This window comes from Chiloscyllium punctatum, unplaced genomic scaffold, assembly GCF_047496795.1.
Source record: "Chiloscyllium punctatum isolate Juve2018m unplaced genomic scaffold, sChiPun1.3 scaffold_1749, whole genome shotgun sequence".
NCBI lineage: Eukaryota > Metazoa > Chordata > Chondrichthyes > Orectolobiformes > Hemiscylliidae > Chiloscyllium > Chiloscyllium punctatum.
Genome location: NW_027311483.1, coordinates 1,040 through 19,154, shown reverse-complemented (window position 1 = coordinate 19,154; position 18,115 = coordinate 1,040). Strand labels below are relative to the sequence as shown.

At 54.3% G+C, this 18,115-nt stretch overlaps 1 protein-coding gene across 1 annotated transcript; it reads right to left on the bottom strand.

Annotated features, from left to right (window-relative positions):
• Window positions 1-2,971: 2,971 nt before the first annotated feature.
• Window positions 2,972-15,410, bottom strand: LOC140475520 (G protein-coupled receptor kinase 3-like; the record flags this gene model as incomplete). The annotated part of the gene is made up of 4 exons (XM_072567792.1): window positions 15,332-15,410; window positions 5,313-5,440; window positions 3,283-3,377; window positions 2,972-3,079 (listed from the first exon to the last, which is right to left on the bottom strand). Coding segments are annotated over exons 1-4 (389 nt in total), but the record flags the coding sequence as incomplete, so codon positions are not given.
• Window positions 15,411-18,115: the final 2,705 nt, after the last annotated feature.

The following is an 18,115-nucleotide window of genomic DNA, read 5'->3' as shown; positions in this document are numbered from 1 at the left end:
TGGGGGGGAGAGTGGGAGTAGACTGGGTGGGATATTAAAGGGAGTGGGGAGTGAGGGGGAGAGTGGGATTAGACTGGGTGGGATATTAAAGGGAGTGAGGGGGGAGAGTGGGATTAGACTGGGTGGGATATTAAAGGGAGTGAGGGGGGAGAGTGGGATTAGACTGGGTGGGATATTAAAGGGAGTGGGGAGTGAGGGGGGAGAGTGGGATTAGACTGGGTGGGATATTAAAGGGAACGGGGAGTGAGGGAGAGAGTGGGATTAGACTGGGTGGGATATTGAAGGGAGTGGGGAGTGAGGGGGGAGAGTGGGATTAGACTGGGTGGGATATTAAAGGGAACAGGGAGTGAGAGGGAGAGTGGGATTAGACTGGGTGGGATATTAAAGGGAGTGGGGAGTGAGGGGGGAGAGTGGGATTAGACTGGGTGGGATATTAAAGGGAGGGGGGAGTGAGGAGGAGAGTGGGATTAGACTGGGTGGGATATTAAAGGGAGCGGGGAGAGAGTGGGATTAGACTCGGTGGGATATTAATGGCTGTGGGGAGTGAGGGGGGAGAGTGGGATTAGACTGGGTGGGATATTAAAGGGAGTGAGGGGGGAGAGTGGGATTAGACTGGGTGGGATATTAAAGGGAGTGGGGAGTGAGGGGGAGAGTGGGATTAGACTGGGTGGGATATTAAAGGGAGTGAGGGGGGAGAGTGGGATTAGACTGGGTGGGATATTAAAGGGAGCGGGGAGTGAGGGGGAGAGTGGGATTAGACTGGGTGGGATATTAAAGGGAGCGGGGAGTGAGGGGGAGAGTGGGATTAGACTGGGTGGGATATTAAAGGGAGTGAGGGGGAGAGTGGGATTAGACTGGGTGGGATATTAAAGGGAACAGGGAGTGAGGGGGGAGAGTGGGATTAGACTGGGTGGGATATTAAAGGGAGTGAGGGGGGAGAGTGGGATTAGACTGGGTGGGATATTAAAGGGAACAGGGAGTGAGGGGGAGAGTGGGATTAGACTGGGTGTGATATTAAAGGGAACAGGGAGGGAGGGGGGAGAGTGGGATTAGACTGGGTGGGATATTAAAGGGAGTGAGGGGGAGAGTGGGATTAGACTGGGTGGGATATTAAAGGGAGTGAGGGGGAGAGTGGGATTAGACTGGGTGGGATACTAAAGGGAGTGGGGAGTGAGGGGGAGAGTGGGATTAGACTGGGTGGGATATTAAAGGGAGTGGGGAGTGAGGGGGAGAGTGGGATTAGACTGGGTGGGATATTAAAGGGAGTGGGGGGGAGAGTGGGAGTAGACTGGGTGGGATATTAAAGGGAGTGGGGAGTGAGGGGGAGAGTGGGATTAGACTGGGTGGGATATTAAAGGGAGTGAGGGGGGGGAGTGGGATTAGACTGGGTGGGATATTAAAGGGAGTGAGGGGGGAGAGTGGGATTAGACTGGGTGGGGTATTAAAGGGAGTGGGGAGTGAGGGAGAGAGTGGGATTAGACTGGGTGGGATATTGAAGGGAACGGGGAGTGAGGGAGAGAGTGGGATTAGACTGGGTGGGATATTGAAGAGAGTGGGGAGTGAGGGGGGAGAGTGGGATTAGACTGGGTGGGATATTAAAGGGAGAGGGGAGTGAGGGGGGAGAGTGGGATTAGACTGGGTGGGATATTAAAGGGAGGGGGGAGTGAGGAGGAGAGTGGGATTAGACTGGGTGGGATATTAAAGGGAGCGGGGAGAGAGTGGGATTAGACTGGGTGGGATATTAAAGGGAGCGGGGAGAGAGTGGGATTAGACTCGGTGGGATATTAATGGCTGTGGGGAGTGAGGGGGGAGAGTGGGATTAGACTGGGTGGGATATTAAAGGGAGTGAGGGGGGAGAGTGGGATTAGACTGGGTGGGATATTAAAGGGAGTGGGGAGTGAGGGGGAGAGTGGGATTAGACTGGGTGGGATATTAAAGGGAGTGAGGGGGGAGAGTGGGATTAGACTGGGTGGGATATTAAAGGGAGCGGGGAGTGAGGGGGAGAGTGGGATTAGACTGGGTGGGATATTAAAGGGAGCGGGGAGTGAGGGGGAGAGTGGGATTAGACTGGGTGGGATATTAAAGGGAGTGAGGGGGAGAGTGGGATTAGACTGGGTGGGATATTAAAGGGAACAGGGAGTGAGGGGGGAGAGTGGGATTAGACTGGGTGGGATATTAAAGGGAGTGAGGGGGGAGAGTGGGATTAGACTGGGTGGGATATTAAAGGGAACAGGGAGTGAGGGGGGAGAGTGGGATTAGACTGGGTGGGATATTAAAGGGAGTGAGGGGGGAGAGTGGGATTAGACTGGGTGGGATATTAAAGGGAGTGGGGAGTGAGGGGGAGAGTGGGATTAGACTGGGTGGGATATTAAAGGGAGTGGGGAGTGAGGGGGGAGAGTGGTATTAGACTGGGTGGGATATTAAAGGGACCGGGGAGAGAGTGGGATTAGACTGGGTGGGATATTAAAGGGAGTGAGGGGGGAGAGTGGTATTAGACTGGGTGGGATATTAAAGGGACCGGGGAGAGAGTGGGATTAGACTGGGTGGGATATTAAAGGGACCGGGGAGAGAGTGGGATTAGACTGGGTGGGATATTAAAGGGACCGGGGAGAGAGTGGGATTAGACTGGGTGGGATATTAAAGGGAACGGGGAGTGAGGGGGAGAGTGGGATTAGACTGGGTGGGATATTAAAGGGAGTGAGGGGGGAGAGTGGGATTAGACTGGGTGGGGTATTAAAGGGAGTGGGGATTGAGGGGGGAGAGTGGGATGAGACTGGGTGGGATATTCAAGGGAGTGAGGGGGGAGAGTGGAATTAGACTGGGTGGGAGATTAAAGGGAGTGGGGAGTGAGGGGGGAGAGTGGGTTTATGAGGGGGGTAACAGACCGTGCTCTGCGATATTGGGAGGGTGAGTCCTTGGGGAACGTGAGGGTGGAGTTGGGGGTGTGGTAACGTGGAGTGGGGTAAATTACCCTTCAAGGAGATTGTAGATAAGGCAGCCCAGGGAGAACCAATCAGCGCTGCTGGTGTATGCCGTCCCCTTCTCGAGAACCTCAGGGGCCACGTATCCACGCGTACCTCTGCAGCCAGGTCAAAGGGTAAAGGTCAGCACCGCATTCGCACTCCTCCCCCAACCCAACGACATTCAATCCCCTTCTCACTTCAACAGACAGGATGACCCTCCGCCCCCATCGCCAGGTGTGGAGGGGTTTCCCGGCCCAGCCCCTGTACTGTGGGGGTGGGGGAGTGTGGAGGGGTTTCCCGGCCCGGCCCCTGTACTCACACGGTGGCGGTGGGCAGTGTTTCGGTGAAGTCACATGCCAGGTGTGTGTCGGCGATTCTAACATGGCCGCTCCTGGTCAGGGCGACGTTGGAGGGCTGTACCCAGGGAAGAGAAGGAGGGCATCACTGTTACACACTCACTCACCCTCCTGTCTGTGTCCCTCAGCATCTCACACCCTCACACCCCAAACATGTCCCTCCGACAGTGCCCACTCCCTCAGCACTGACCCTCCGACAGTGCGGCACTCCCTCAGCACTGACCCTCCGACAGTGCGGCACTCCCTCAGCACTGACCCTCCGACAGGGCCCACTCCCTCAGCACTGACCCTCCGACAGTGCCCACTCCCTCAGCACTGACCCTCCGACAGTGCCCACTCCCTCAGCACTGACCCTCCGACAGTGCGGCACTCCCTCAGCACTGACCCTCCGACAGGGCCCACTCCCTCAGCACTGACCCTCCGACAGTGCCCACTCCCTCAGCACTGACCCTCCGACAGTGCCCATTCCCTCAGCACTGACCCTCCGACAGTGCCCACTCCCTCAGCACTGACCCTCCGACAGTGCCCACTCCCTCAGCACTGACCCTCCGACAGTGCCCCCTCCCTCAGCACTGACCCTCCGACAGTGTCCACTCCCTCAGCACTGACCCTCCGACAGTGCCCACTCCCTCAGCACTGACCCTCCGACAGTGCCCACTCCCACAGCAATGACACTCCAACAGTGCCCACTCCCACAGCAATGACCCTCCGACAGTGCCCACTCCCTCAGCACTGACCCTCCGACAGTGCGGCACTCCCTCAGCACTGACCCTCCGACAGTGCCCCCTCCCTCAGCACTGACCCCCCGACAGTGCCCACTCCCACAGCAATGACCCTCCGACAGTGCCCACTCCCTCAGCACTGACCCTCCGACAGTGCCCACTCCCTCAGCACTGACCCTCCGACAGTGCCCACTCCCTCAGCAATGACCCTCCGACAGTGCGGCACTCCCTCAGCACTGACCCTCTGACAGCGCCCACTCCCTCAGCACTGACCCTCCGACAGTGCGGCACTCCCTCAGCACTGACCCTCCGACAGAGCCCACTCCCTCAGCACTGACCCTCCGACAGTGTGGGGCTCCCTCAGCACTGACCCTCCGACAGTGCCCACTCCCTCAGCACTGACCCTCCGACAGCGCCCACTCCCTCAGCACTGACCCTCCGACAGTGCCCACTCCCTCAGCACTGACCATCCGACAGTGCCCACCCCCTCAGCACTGACCCTCTGACAGTGCCCACTCCCTCAGCACTGACCCTCCGACAGGGCCCACTCTCTCAGCACTGACCCTCCGACAGTGCGGCACTCCCTCAGCACTGACCCTCCGACAGTGCCCACTCTCTCAGCACTGACCCTCCGACAGCGCCCACTCCCTCAGCACTGACCCTCCGACAGTGCCCACTCCCTCAGCACTGACCATCCGACAGTGCCCACCCCCTCAGCACTGACCCTCTGACAGTGCCCACTCCCTCAGCACTGACCCTCCGACAGGGCCCACTCTCTCAGCACTGACCCTCCGACAGTGCGGCACTCCCTCAGCACTGACCCTCCGACAGTGCCCACTCTCTCAGCACTGACCCTCCGACAGTGCCCACTCTCTCAGCACTGACCCTCCGACAGTGCCCACTCCCTCAGCACTGACCCTCCGACAGTGCCCACTCCCTCAGCACTGACCCTCCGACAGGGCCCACTCCCTCAGCACTGACCCTCTGACAGCGCCCACTCCCTCAGCACTGACCCTCCGACAGTGCGGCACTGCCTCAGCACTGACCCTCCGACAGGGCCCACTCCCTCAGCACTGACCCTCTGACAGTGCCCACTCCCTCAGCACTGACCCTCTGACAGCGCCCACTCCCTCAGCACTGACCCTCCCCAGTGCCCACTCCCTCAGCACTGACCCTGTGACAGTGCCCTCTCCCTCAGCACTGACCCTGTGTACCCAGTGTAATCCCACCATGGAGTCTGGAATCGATGGGAGACAGTGAAGACCCCATACCTTCAGGTCCCTGTACACGATGGAGTGTTTATGAATGTACTCCAATCCCAAGATTATCTCTGCGGCGTAAAACCGAGCCTCCATTTCCAACAATTGAATGTCTTTGGTGAGAGTGTGCAAATCCCCACCTAATCACAGAAAACATACACACAGATAATCACATCCCACACTCGGGGGCACAGACCTGTACACTGACTGGTGTCTCTCAGTCCCCTCTCTCTCTCTGTCTCTCAGGGAGATATCTGTACACTGACTGGTGTCTCTCAGTCCCCCCTCTCCCTCTGTCTCTCAGGGAGATATCTGTACACTGACTGGTGTCTCTCAGTCCCCTCTCTCTCTCAGGGAGATATCTGTACACTGACTGGTGTCTCTCAGTCCCCTCTCTCTCTGTCTCTCAGGGAGATATCTGTACACTGACTGGTGTCTCTCAGTCCCCTCTCTCTCTCAGGGAGATATCTGTACACTGACTGGTGTCTCTCAGTCCCCTCTCTCTCTCTCTCAGGGAGATATCTGTACACTGACTGGTGTCACTCAGTCCCCTCTCTCTCTCTCAGGGAGATATCTGTACACTGACTGGTGTCTCTCAGTCCCCTCTCTCTCTCTCAGGGAGATATCTGTACACTGACTGGTGTCTCTCAGTCCCCTCTCTCTCTCTCTCAGGGAGATATCTGCACACTGACTGGTGTCTCTCAGTCCCCTCTCTCTCTCTCAGGGAGATATCTGTACACTGACTGGTGTCTCTCAGTCCCCCCTCTCTCTCTCAGGGAGATATCTGTACACTGACTGGTGTCTCTCAGTCCCCTCTCTCTCAGGGAGATATCTGTACACTGACTGGTGTCTCTCAGTCCCCTCTCTCTCTCAGGGAGATATCTGTACACTGACTGGGGTCTCTCAGTCCCCTCTCTCTCTCAGGGAGATATCTGTACACTGACTGGTGTCTCTCAGTCCCCTCTCTCTCTCAGGGAGATATCTGTACACTGACTGGTCTCTCTCAGTCCCCCCTCTCTCTCTCTCAGGGAGATATCTGTACACTGACTGGTGTCTCTCAGTCCCCTCTCTCTCTCTCAGGGAGATATCTGTACACTGACTGGTGTCTCTCAGTTCCCCCTCTCTCTCTCTCAGGGAGATATCTGTACACTGACTGGTGTCTCTCAGTCCCCTCTCTCTCTCAGGGAGATATCTGTACACTGACTGGTGTCTCTCAGTCCCCTCTCTCTCTCAGGGAGATATCTGTACACTGACTGGTGTCTCTCAGTCCCCTCTCTCTCTCTCTCAGGGAGATATCTGTACATTGACTGGTGTCTCTCAGTCCCCTCTCTCTCTGTCTCTCAGGGAGATATCTGTACATTGACTGATGTCTCTCAGTCCCCTCTCTCTCAGGGAGATATCTGTACACTGACTGGTGTCTCTCAGTCCACTCTCTCTCTCAGGGAGATATCTGTACATTGACTGGTGTCTCTCAGTCCCCCCTCTCTCTTTCTCAGGGAGATATCTGTACACTGACTGGTGTCTCTCAGTCCTCTCTCTCTCTCTCAGGGAGATATTTGTGCACTGACTGGTGTCTCTCAGTCCCCTCTCTCTCTCTCAGGGAGATATCTGTACACTGACTGGTGTCTCTCAGTCCCCTCTCTCTCTCTCAGGGAGATATCTGTACACTGACTGGTGTCTCTCAGTCCCCTCTCTCTCTCTCAGGGAGATATCTGTACACTGACTGGTGTCTCTCAGTCCCCTCTCTCTGTCTCAGGGAGATATCTGTACACTGACTGGTGTCTCTCAGTCCCCTCTCTCTCTCTCAGGGAGATATCTGTACACTGACTGGTGTCTATCAGTCCCCTCTCTTTCTCTCTCTCAGGGAGATATCTGTACACTGACTGGTGTCTCTCAGTCCCCCCTCTCTCTCTCTCTCTCAGGGAGATATCTGTACACTGACTGGTGTCTCTCAGTCCCCTCTCTCTCAGGGAGATATCTGTACACTGACTGGTGTCTCTCAGTCCCCCCTCTCTCCCTCTCAGGGAGATATCTGTACACTGACTGGTGTCACTCAGTCCCCCCTCTCTCTCAGGGAGATATCTATACACTGACTGGTGTCTCTCAGTCCCCTCTCTCTCTCTCTCAGGGAGATATCTGTACACTGACTGGGGTCTCTCAGTCCCCTCTCTCTCAGGGAGATATCTGTACACTGACTGGTGTCTCTCAGTCCCCCCTCTCTCCCTCTCAGGGAGATATCTGTACACTGACTGGGGTCTCTCAGTCCCCTCTCTCTCAGGGAGATATCTGTACACTGACTGGTGTCTCTCAGTCCCCTCTCTCTCAGGGAGATATCTGTACACTGACTGGTGTCTCTCAGTCCCCCCTCTCTCCCTCTCAGGGAGATATCTGTACACTGACTGGTGTCTCTCAGTCCTCTCTCTCTCTCTCTCTCAGGGAGATATCTGTACACTGACTGGTGTCTCTCAGTCCCCTCTCTCTCTCTCTCAGGGAGATATCTGTACACTGACTGGTGTCTCTCAGTCCCCCCTCTCTCTCTCAGGGAGATATCTGTACATTGACTGGGGTCTCTCAGTCCCCCCTCTCTCTCAGTGAGATATCTGTACACTGACTGGTGTCTCTCAGTCCCCTCTCTCTCTCTCTCAGGGAGATATCTGTACACTGACTGGTGTCTCTCAGTCCCCTCTCTCTCAGGGAGATATCTGTACACTGACAGGGGTCTCTCAGTCCCCTCTCTCTCTCTCAGGGAGATATCTGTACACTGACTGGTGTCTATCAGTCCCCTCTCTCTCTCTCTCTCAGGGAGATATCTGTACACTGACTGGTGTCTATCAGTCCCCTCTCTCTCTCTCTCTCTCAGGGAGATATCTGTACACTGACTGGTGTCTCTCAGTCCCCTCTCTCTCAGGGAGATATCTGTACACTGACTGGTGTCTCTCAGTCCCCTCTCTCTCTCTCAGGGAGATATCTGTACACTGACTGGTGTCTCTCAGTCCTCTCTCTCTCTCAGGGAGATATCTGTACACTGACTGGTGTCTCTCAGTCCCCCCTCTCTCTCTCTTAGGGAGATATCTGTACATTGACTGGGGTCTCTCAGTCCCCCCTCTCTCTCAGGGAGATATCTGTACACTGACTGGTGTCTCTCAGTCCCCCCTCTCTCTCTCTCAGGGAGATATCTGTACACTGACTGGTGTCTCTCAGTCCCCTCTCTCTCAGGGAGATATCTGTACACTGACTGGTGTCTCTCAGTCCCCTCTCTCTCTCTCAGGGAGATATCTGTACACTGACTGGTGTCTCTCAGTCCCCTCTCTCTCAGGGAGATATCTGTACACTAACTGGGGTCTCTCAGTCCCCTCTCTCTCAGGGAGATATCTGTACACTGACTGGTGTCTCTCAGTCCCCTCTCTCTCTCAGGGAGATATCTGTACACTGACTGGTGTCTCTCAGTCCCCTCTCTCTCTCAGGGAGATATCTGTACACTGACTGGTGTCTCTCAGTCCCCTCTCTCTCTGTCTCTCAGGGAGATATCTGTACACTGACTGGTGTCTCTCAGTCCTCTCTCTCTCTCAGGGAGATATCTGTACACTGACTGGTGTCTCTCAGTCCCTTCTCTCTCTCAGGGAGATATCTGTACACTGACTGGTGTCTCTCAGTCCCCTCTCTCTCTGTCTCTCAGGGAGATATCTGTACACTGACTGGTGTCTCTCAGTCCCCCCTCTCTCTCTCAGGGAGATATCTGTACACTGACTGGTGTCTCTCAGTCCCCTCTCTCTCGGGGGGATATCTGTACACTGACTGGTGTCTCTCAGTCCCCTCTCTCTCTCTCTCAGGGAGATATCTGTACACTGACTGGTGTCACTCAGTCCCCTCTCTCTCTCTCAGGGAGATATCTGTACACTGACTGGTGTCTCTCAGTCCCCTCTCTCTCTCTCAGGGAGATATCTGTACACTGACTGGTGTCTCTCAGTCCCCTCTCTCTCTCTCTCAGGGAGATATCTGTACACTGACTGGTGTCTCTCAGTCCCCTCTCTCTCTCTCAGGGAGATATCTGTACACTGACTGGTGTCTCTCAGTCCCCCCTCTCTCTCTCAGGGAGATATCTGTACACTGACTGGTGTCTCTCAGTCCCCTCTCTCTCAGGGAGATATCTGTACACTGACTGGTGTCTCTCAGTCCCCTCTCTCTCTCAGGGAGATATCTGTACACTGACTGGGGTCTCTCAGTCCCCTCTCTCTCTCAGGGAGATATCTGTACACTGACTGGTGTCTCTCAGTCCCCTCTCTCTCTCAGGGAGATATCTGTACACTGACTGGTCTCTCTCAGTCCCCCCTCTCTCTCTCTCAGGGAGATATCTGTACACTGACTGGTGTCTCTCAGTCCCCTCTCTCTCTCTCAGGGAGATATCTGTACACTGACTGGTGTCTCTCAGTTCCCCCTCTCTCTCTCTCAGGGAGATATCTGTACACTGACTGGTGTCTCTCAGTCCCCTCTCTCTCTCAGGGAGATATCTGTACACTGACTGGTGTCTCTCAGTCCCCTCTCTCTCTCTCTCAGGGAGATATCTGTACATTGACTGGTGTCTCTCAGTCCCCTCTCTCTCTGTCTCTCAGGGAGATATCTGTACATTGACTGATGTCTCTCAGTCCCCTCTCTCTCAGGGAGATATCTGTACACTGACTGGTGTCTCTCAGTCCACTCTCTCTCTCAGGGAGATATCTGTACATTGACTGGTGTCTCTCAGTCCCCCCTCTCTCTTTCTCAGGGAGATATCTGTACACTGACTGGTGTCTCTCAGTCCTCTCTCTCTCTCTCAGGGAGATATTTGTGCACTGACTGGTGTCTCTCAGTCCCCTCTCTCTCTCTCAGGGAGATATCTGTACACTGACTGGTGTCTCTCAGTCCCCTCTCTCTCTCTCAGGGAGATATCTGTACACTGACTGGTGTCTCTCAGTCCCCTCTCTCTCTCTCAGGGAGATATCTGTACACTGACTGGTGTCTCTCAGTCCCCTCTCTCTGTCTCAGGGAGATATCTGTACACTGACTGGTGTCTCTCAGTCCCCTCTCTCTCTCTCAGGGAGATATCTGTACACTGACTGGTGTCTATCAGTCCCCTCTCTTTCTCTCTCTCAGGGAGATATCTGTACACTGACTGGTGTCTCTCAGTCCCCCCTCTCTCTCTCTCTCTCAGGGAGATATCTGTACACTGACTGGTGTCTCTCAGTCCCCTCTCTCTCAGGGAGATATCTGTACACTGACTGGTGTCTCTCAGTCCCCCCTCTCTCCCTCTCAGGGAGATATCTGTACACTGACTGGTGTCACTCAGTCCCCCCTCTCTCTCAGGGAGATATCTATACACTGACTGGTGTCTCTCAGTCCCCTCTCTCTCTCTCTCAGGGAGATATCTGTACACTGACTGGGGTCTCTCAGTCCCCTCTCTCTCAGGGAGATATCTGTACACTGACTGGTGTCTCTCAGTCCCCCCTCTCTCCCTCTCAGGGAGATATCTGTACACTGACTGGGGTCTCTCAGTCCCCTCTCTCTCAGGGAGATATCTGTACACTGACTGGTGTCTCTCAGTCCCCTCTCTCTCAGGGAGATATCTGTACACTGACTGGTGTCTCTCAGTCCCCCCTCTCTCCCTCTCAGGGAGATATCTGTACACTGACTGGTGTCTCTCAGTCCTCTCTCTCTCTCTCTCTCAGGGAGATATCTGTACACTGACTGGTGTCTCTCAGTCCCCTCTCTCTCTCTCTCAGGGAGATATCTGTACACTGACTGGTGTCTCTCAGTCCCCCCTCTCTCTCTCAGGGAGATATCTGTACATTGACTGGGGTCTCTCAGTCCCCCCTCTCTCTCAGTGAGATATCTGTACACTGACTGGTGTCTCTCAGTCCCCTCTCTCTCTCTCTCAGGGAGATATCTGTACACTGACTGGTGTCTCTCAGTCCCCTCTCTCTCAGGGAGATATCTGTACACTGACAGGGGTCTCTCAGTCCCCTCTCTCTCTCTCAGGGAGATATCTGTACACTGACTGGTGTCTATCAGTCCCCTCTCTCTCTCTCTCTCAGGGAGATATCTGTACACTGACTGGTGTCTATCAGTCCCCTCTCTCTCTCTCTCTCTCAGGGAGATATCTGTACACTGACTGGTGTCTCTCAGTCCCCTCTCTCTCAGGGAGATATCTGTACACTGACTGGTGTCTCTCAGTCCCCTCTCTCTCTCTCAGGGAGATATCTGTACACTGACTGGTGTCTCTCAGTCCTCTCTCTCTCTCAGGGAGATATCTGTACACTGACTGGTGTCTCTCAGTCCCCCCTCTCTCTCTCTTAGGGAGATATCTGTACATTGACTGGGGTCTCTCAGTCCCCCCTCTCTCTCAGGGAGATATCTGTACACTGACTGGTGTCTCTCAGTCCCCCCTCTCTCTCTCTCAGGGAGATATCTGTACACTGACTGGTGTCTCTCAGTCCCCTCTCTCTCAGGGAGATATCTGTACACTGACTGGTGTCTCTCAGTCCCCTCTCTCTCTCTCAGGGAGATATCTGTACACTGACTGGTGTCTCTCAGTCCCCTCTCTCTCAGGGAGATATCTGTACACTAACTGGGGTCTCTCAGTCCCCTCTCTCTCAGGGAGATATCTGTACACTGACTGGTGTCTCTCAGTCCCCTCTCTCTCTCAGGGAGATATCTGTACACTGACTGGTGTCTCTCAGTCCCCTCTCTCTCTCAGGGAGATATCTGTACACTGACTGGTGTCTCTCAGTCCCCTCTCTCTCTGTCTCTCAGGGAGATATCTGTACACTGACTGGTGTCTCTCAGTCCTCTCTCTCTCTCAGGGAGATATCTGTACACTGACTGGTGTCTCTCAGTCCCTTCTCTCTCTCAGGGAGATATCTGTACACTGACTGGTGTCTCTCAGTCCCCTCTCTCTCTGTCTCTCAGGGAGATATCTGTACACTGACTGGTGTCTCTCAGTCCCCCCTCTCTCTCTCAGGGAGATATCTGTACACTGACTGGTGTCTCTCAGTCCCCTCTCTCTCGGGGGGATATCTGTACACTGACTGGTGTCTCTCAGTCCCCTCTCTCTCTCTCTCAGGGAGATATCTGTACACTGACTGGTGTCACTCAGTCCCCTCTCTCTCTCTCAGGGAGATATCTGTACACTGACTGGTGTCTCTCAGTCCCCTCTCTCTCTCTCAGGGAGATATCTGTACACTGACTGGTGTCTCTCAGTCCCCTCTCTCTCTCTCTCAGGGAGATATCTGTACACTGACTGGTGTCTCTCAGTCCCCTCTCTCTCTCTCAGGGAGATATCTGTACACTGACTGGTGTCTCTCAGTCCCCCCTCTCTCTCTCAGGGAGATATCTGTACACTGACTGGTGTCTCTCAGTCCCCTCTCTCTCAGGGAGATATCTGTACACTGACTGGTGTCTCTCAGTCCCCTCTCTCTCTCAGGGAGATATCTGTACACTGACTGGGGTCTCTCAGTCCCCTCTCTCTCTCAGGGAGATATCTGTACACTGACTGGTGTCTCTCAGTCCCCTCTCTCTCTCAGGGAGATATCTGTACACTGACTGGTCTCTCTCAGTCCCCCCTCTCTCTCTCTCAGGGAGATATCTGTACACTGACTGGTGTCTCTCAGTCCCCTCTCTCTCTCTCAGGGAGATATCTGTACACTGACTGGTGTCTCTCAGTTCCCCCTCTCTCTCTCTCAGGGAGATATCTGTACACTGACTGGTGTCTCTCAGTCCCCTCTCTCTCTCAGGGAGATATCTGTACACTGACTGGTGTCTCTCAGTCCCCTCTCTCTCTCTCTCAGGGAGATATCTGTACATTGACTGGTGTCTCTCAGTCCCCTCTCTCTCTGTCTCTCAGGGAGATATCTGTACATTGACTGATGTCTCTCAGTCCCCTCTCTCTCAGGGAGATATCTGTACACTGACTGGTGTCTCTCAGTCCACTCTCTCTCTCAGGGAGATATCTGTACATTGACTGGTGTCTCTCAGTCCCCCCTCTCTCTTTCTCAGGGAGATATCTGTACACTGACTGGTGTCTCTCAGTCCTCTCTCTCTCTCTCAGGGAGATATTTGTGCACTGACTGGTGTCTCTCAGTCCCCTCTCTCTCTCTCAGGGAGATATCTGTACACTGACTGGTGTCTCTCAGTCCCCTCTCTCTCTCTCAGGGAGATATCTGTACACTGACTGGTGTCTCTCAGTCCCCTCTCTCTCTCTCAGGGAGATATCTGTACACTGACTGGTGTCTCTCAGTCCCCTCTCTCTGTCTCAGGGAGATATCTGTACACTGACTGGTGTCTCTCAGTCCCCTCTCTCTCTCTCAGGGAGATATCTGTACACTGACTGGTGTCTATCAGTCCCCCCTCTCTCTCAGGGAGATATCTATACACTGACTGGTGTCTCTCAGTCCCCCCTCTCTCCCTCTCAGGGAGATATCTGTACACTGACTGGTGTCACTCAGTCCCCCCTCTCTCTCAGGGAGATATCTATACACTGACTGGTGTCTCTCAGTCCCCTCTCTCTCTCTCTCAGGGAGATATCTGTACACTGACTGGTGTCTCTCAGTCCCCTCTCTCTCAGGGAGATATCTGTACACTGACTGGTGTCTCTCAGTCCCCCCTCTCTCCCTCTCAGGGAGATATCTGTACACTGACTGGTGTCACTCAGTCCCCCCTCTCTCTCAGGGAGATATCTATACACTGACTGGTGTCTCTCAGTCCCCTCTCTCTCTCTCTCAGGGAGATATCTGTACACTGACTGGGGTCTCTCAGTCCCCTCTCTCTCAGGGAGATATCTGTACACTGACTGGTGTCTCTCAGTCCCCCCTCTCTCCCTCTCAGGGAGATATCTGTACACTGACTGGGGTCTCTCAGTCCCCTCTCTCTCAGGGAGATATCTGTACACTGACTGGTGTCTCTCAGTCCCCTCTCTCTCAGGGAGATATCTGTACACTGACTGGTGTCTCTCAGTCCCCCCTCTCTCCCTCTCAGGGAGATATCTGTACACTGACTGGTGTCTCTCAGTCCTCTCTCTCTCTCTCTCTCAGGGAGATATCTGTACACTGACTGGTGTCTCTCAGTCCCCTCTCTCTCTCTCTCAGGGAGATATCTGTACACTGACTGGTGTCTCTCAGACCCCCTCTCTCTCTCAGGGAGATATCTGTACATTGACTGGGGTCTCTCAGTCCCCCCTCTCTCTCAGTGAGATATCTGTACACTGACTGGTGTCTCTCAGTCCCCTCTCTCTCTCTCTCAGGGAGATATCTGTACACTGACTGGTGTCTCTCAGTCCCCTCTCTCTCAGGGAGATATCTGTACACTGACAGGGGTCTCTCAGTCCCCTCTCTCTCTCTCAGGGAGATATCTGTACACTGACTGGTGTCTATCAGTCCCCTCTCTCTCTCTCTCTCAGGGAGATATCTGTACACTGACTGGTGTCTATCAGTCCCCTCTCTCTCTCTCTCTCTCAGGGAGATATCTGTACACTGACTGGTGTCTCTCAGTCCCCTCTCTCTCAGGGAGATATCTGTACACTGACTGGTGTCTCTCAGTCCCCTCTCTCTCTCTCAGGGAGATATCTGTACACTGACTGGTGTCTCTCAGTCCTCTCTCTCTCTCAGGGAGATATCTGTACACTGACTGGTGTCTCTCAGTCCCCCCTCTCTCTCTCTTCGGGAGATATCTGTACATTGACTGGGGTCTCTCAGTCCCCCCTCTCTCTCAGGGAGATATCTGTACACTGACTGGTGTCTCTCAGTCCCCCCTCTCTCTCTCTCAGGGAGATATCTGTACACTGACTGGTGTCTCTCAGTCCCCTCTCTCTCAGGGAGATATCTGTACACTGACTGGTGTCTCTCAGTCCCCTCTCTCTCTCTCTCAGGGAGATATCTGTACACTGACTCTCCTGTTTATCTCTCTCTCTCTCGAGGAGATATCTGAAGATTTGAGTCTGTGTGAGGTTTGAAATTCTGACCCTGTCCGTTGTGCTGCTGCACTGTGCCTGTCCTCTGTCTTACCTGCAGTGTAGTCAATGATGTAATAGAGCATGTCCTGTGTTTGGAAGGTATACGTCATTTGGATAATAAATGGCCAATCCTGCTTCAGAGAGAGAGAGAGAGAGAGAGACAGAGAGTGAGGGAGAGTGAGAATGTGAGGCACTGACCCAGATTCATGTGGGTGGGCACCTGGATATTGCTGTTGTGTTTGTCGAAAACTGCCAAAGATGGCATGGTGGCAGAGTGGTTCGCATTGCTGCCTCCCAGCACCAGGGACCCAGGTTCGATCCCACCCTCGGGGGGACAACTGTCTGTGGAGAGTTCGCACATTCTCCCCCCGCCGAGACTGCAAGGGTTTCCTCCGGGTTCTCCGGTTTTCTCCCACACTCCAACGATGTGCAGGTCAGGGTGGGATTGGCTGTGGGAAATTGTCCCATAGTGCCCAGGGATGTGCAGGTTAGGGTGGGATTGGCCATGGGAAATTGTCCCATAGTGCCCAGGGATGTGTAGGTTAGGGTGGGATTGGCCATGGGAAATTGTCCCATAGTGCCCAGGGATGTGCGGGTTAGGGTGGATTGGCCATGGGAAATTGTCCCATAGTGCCCAGGGATGTGTAGGTTAGGGTGGATTGGCCATGGGAAATTGTCCCATAGTGCCCAGGGATGTGCAGGTTAGGGTGGGATTGGCCATGGGAAATTGTCCCATAGTGCCCAGGGATGTGCAGGTTAGGGTGGATTGGCCATGGGAAATTGTCCCATAGTGTCCAGGGATGTGCAGGTTAGGGTGGATTGGCCATGGGAAATTGTCCCATAGTGCCCAGGGATGTGTAGGTTAGGGTGGATTGGCCATGGGAAATTGTCCCATAGTGCCCAGGGATGTGCAGGTTAGGGTGGGATTGGCCATGGGAAATTGTCCCATAGTGCCCAGTGATGTGCAGGTTAGGGTGGATTGGCCATGGGAAATTGTCCCATAGTGCCCAGGGATGTGCAGGTTAGGGTGGATTGGCCGTGGGAAATTGTCCCATAGTGCCCAGGGATATGCAGGTTAGGGTGGGATTGGCCATAGGAAATTGTCCCATAGTGCCCAGGGATGTGCAGGTTAGGGTGGGATTGGCCATGGGAAATTGTCCCATAGTGCCCAGGGATGTGCAGGTTAGGGTGGATTGACCATGGGAAATTGTCCCATAGTGCCCAGGGATGTGCAGGTTGGGGTGGATTGGCCATGGGAAATTGTCCCATAGTGCCCAGGGATGTGCAGGTTAGGGTGGATTGGCCATGGGAAATTGTCCCATAGTGCCCAGGGATGTGCAGGTTAGGGTGGGATTGGCCATGGGAAATTGTCCCATAGTGCCCAGGGATGTGCAGGTTAGGGTGGATTGGCCATGGGAAATTGTCCCATAGTGTCCAGGGATGTGCGGGTTAGGGTGGATTGGCCATGGGAAATTGTCCCATAGTGCCCAGGGATGTGTAGGTTAGGGTGGATTGGCCATGGGAAATTGTCCCATAGTGCCCAGGGATGTGCAGGTTAGGGTGGGATTGGCCATGGGAAATTGTCCCATAGTGCCCAGTGATGTGCAGGTTAGGGTGGATTGGCCATGGGAAATTGTCCCATAGTGCCCAGGGATGTGCAGGTTAGGGTGGATTGGCCGTGGGAAATTGTCCCATAGTGCCCAGGGATATGCAGGTTAGGGTGGGATTGGCCATAGGAAATTGTCCCATAGTGCCCAGGGATGTGCAGGTTAGGGTGGGATTGGCCATGGGAAATTGTCCCATAGTGCCCAGGGATGTGCAGGTTAGGGTGGATTGACCATGGGAAATTGTCCCATAGTGCCCAGGGATGTGCAGGTTGGGGTGGATTGGCCATGGGAAATTGTCCCATAGTGCCCAGGGATGTGCAGGTTAGGGTGGATTGGCCATGGGAAATTGTCCCATAGTGCCCAGGGATGTGCAGGTTAGGGTGGATTGACCATGGGAAATTGTCCCATAGTGCCCAGGGATGTGCAGGTTAGGGTGGATTGGCCATGGGGAATTGTCCCATAGTGCCCAGGGATGTGCAGGTTAGGGTGGGATTAGCCATGGGAAATTACCCATAGTGCCCAGGGATGTGCAGGTTCGGGTGGATTGGCCATGGGAAGTTGTCCCATAGTGTCCAGGGATGTGCAGGTTAGGGTGGGTTGGCCATGGGAAATTGTCCCATAGTGTCCAGGGATGTGTAGGTTAGGGTGGATTGGCCATGGGAAATTGTCCCATAGTGCCCAGGGATGTGCAGGTTAGGGTGAATTGACCATGGGAAATTGTCCCAGAGTGCCCAGGGATGTGCAGGTTAGGGTGGATTGGCCATGGGGAATTGTCCCATAGTGCCCAGGGATGTGCAGGTTAGGGTGGATTGGCCATGGGGAATTGTCCCATAGTGCCCAGGGATGTGCAGGTTAGGGTGGGATTAGCCATGGGAAATTACCCATAGTGCCCAGGGATGTGCAGGTTCGGGTGGATTGGCCATGGGAAATTGTCCCATAGTGCCAAGGGATGTGCAGAGTAGGGTGGGATTGGCCATGGGAAATTACCCATAGTGCCCAGGGATGTGCAGGTTAGGGTGGGATTGGCCAAGAGAAATTACCCATAGTGCCCAGGGATGTGCAGGTTAGGGTGGGATTGACGGAGGGAATTGTCCCATAGTGCCCCGGGATGTGCAGGTTAGGGTGGGATTGGCCATGGGAAATTGTCCCATAGTGCCCAGGGATGTGCAGGTTCGGGTGGATTGGCCGTGGGAAATTGTCCCATAGTGCCCAGGGATGTGCAGGTTTGG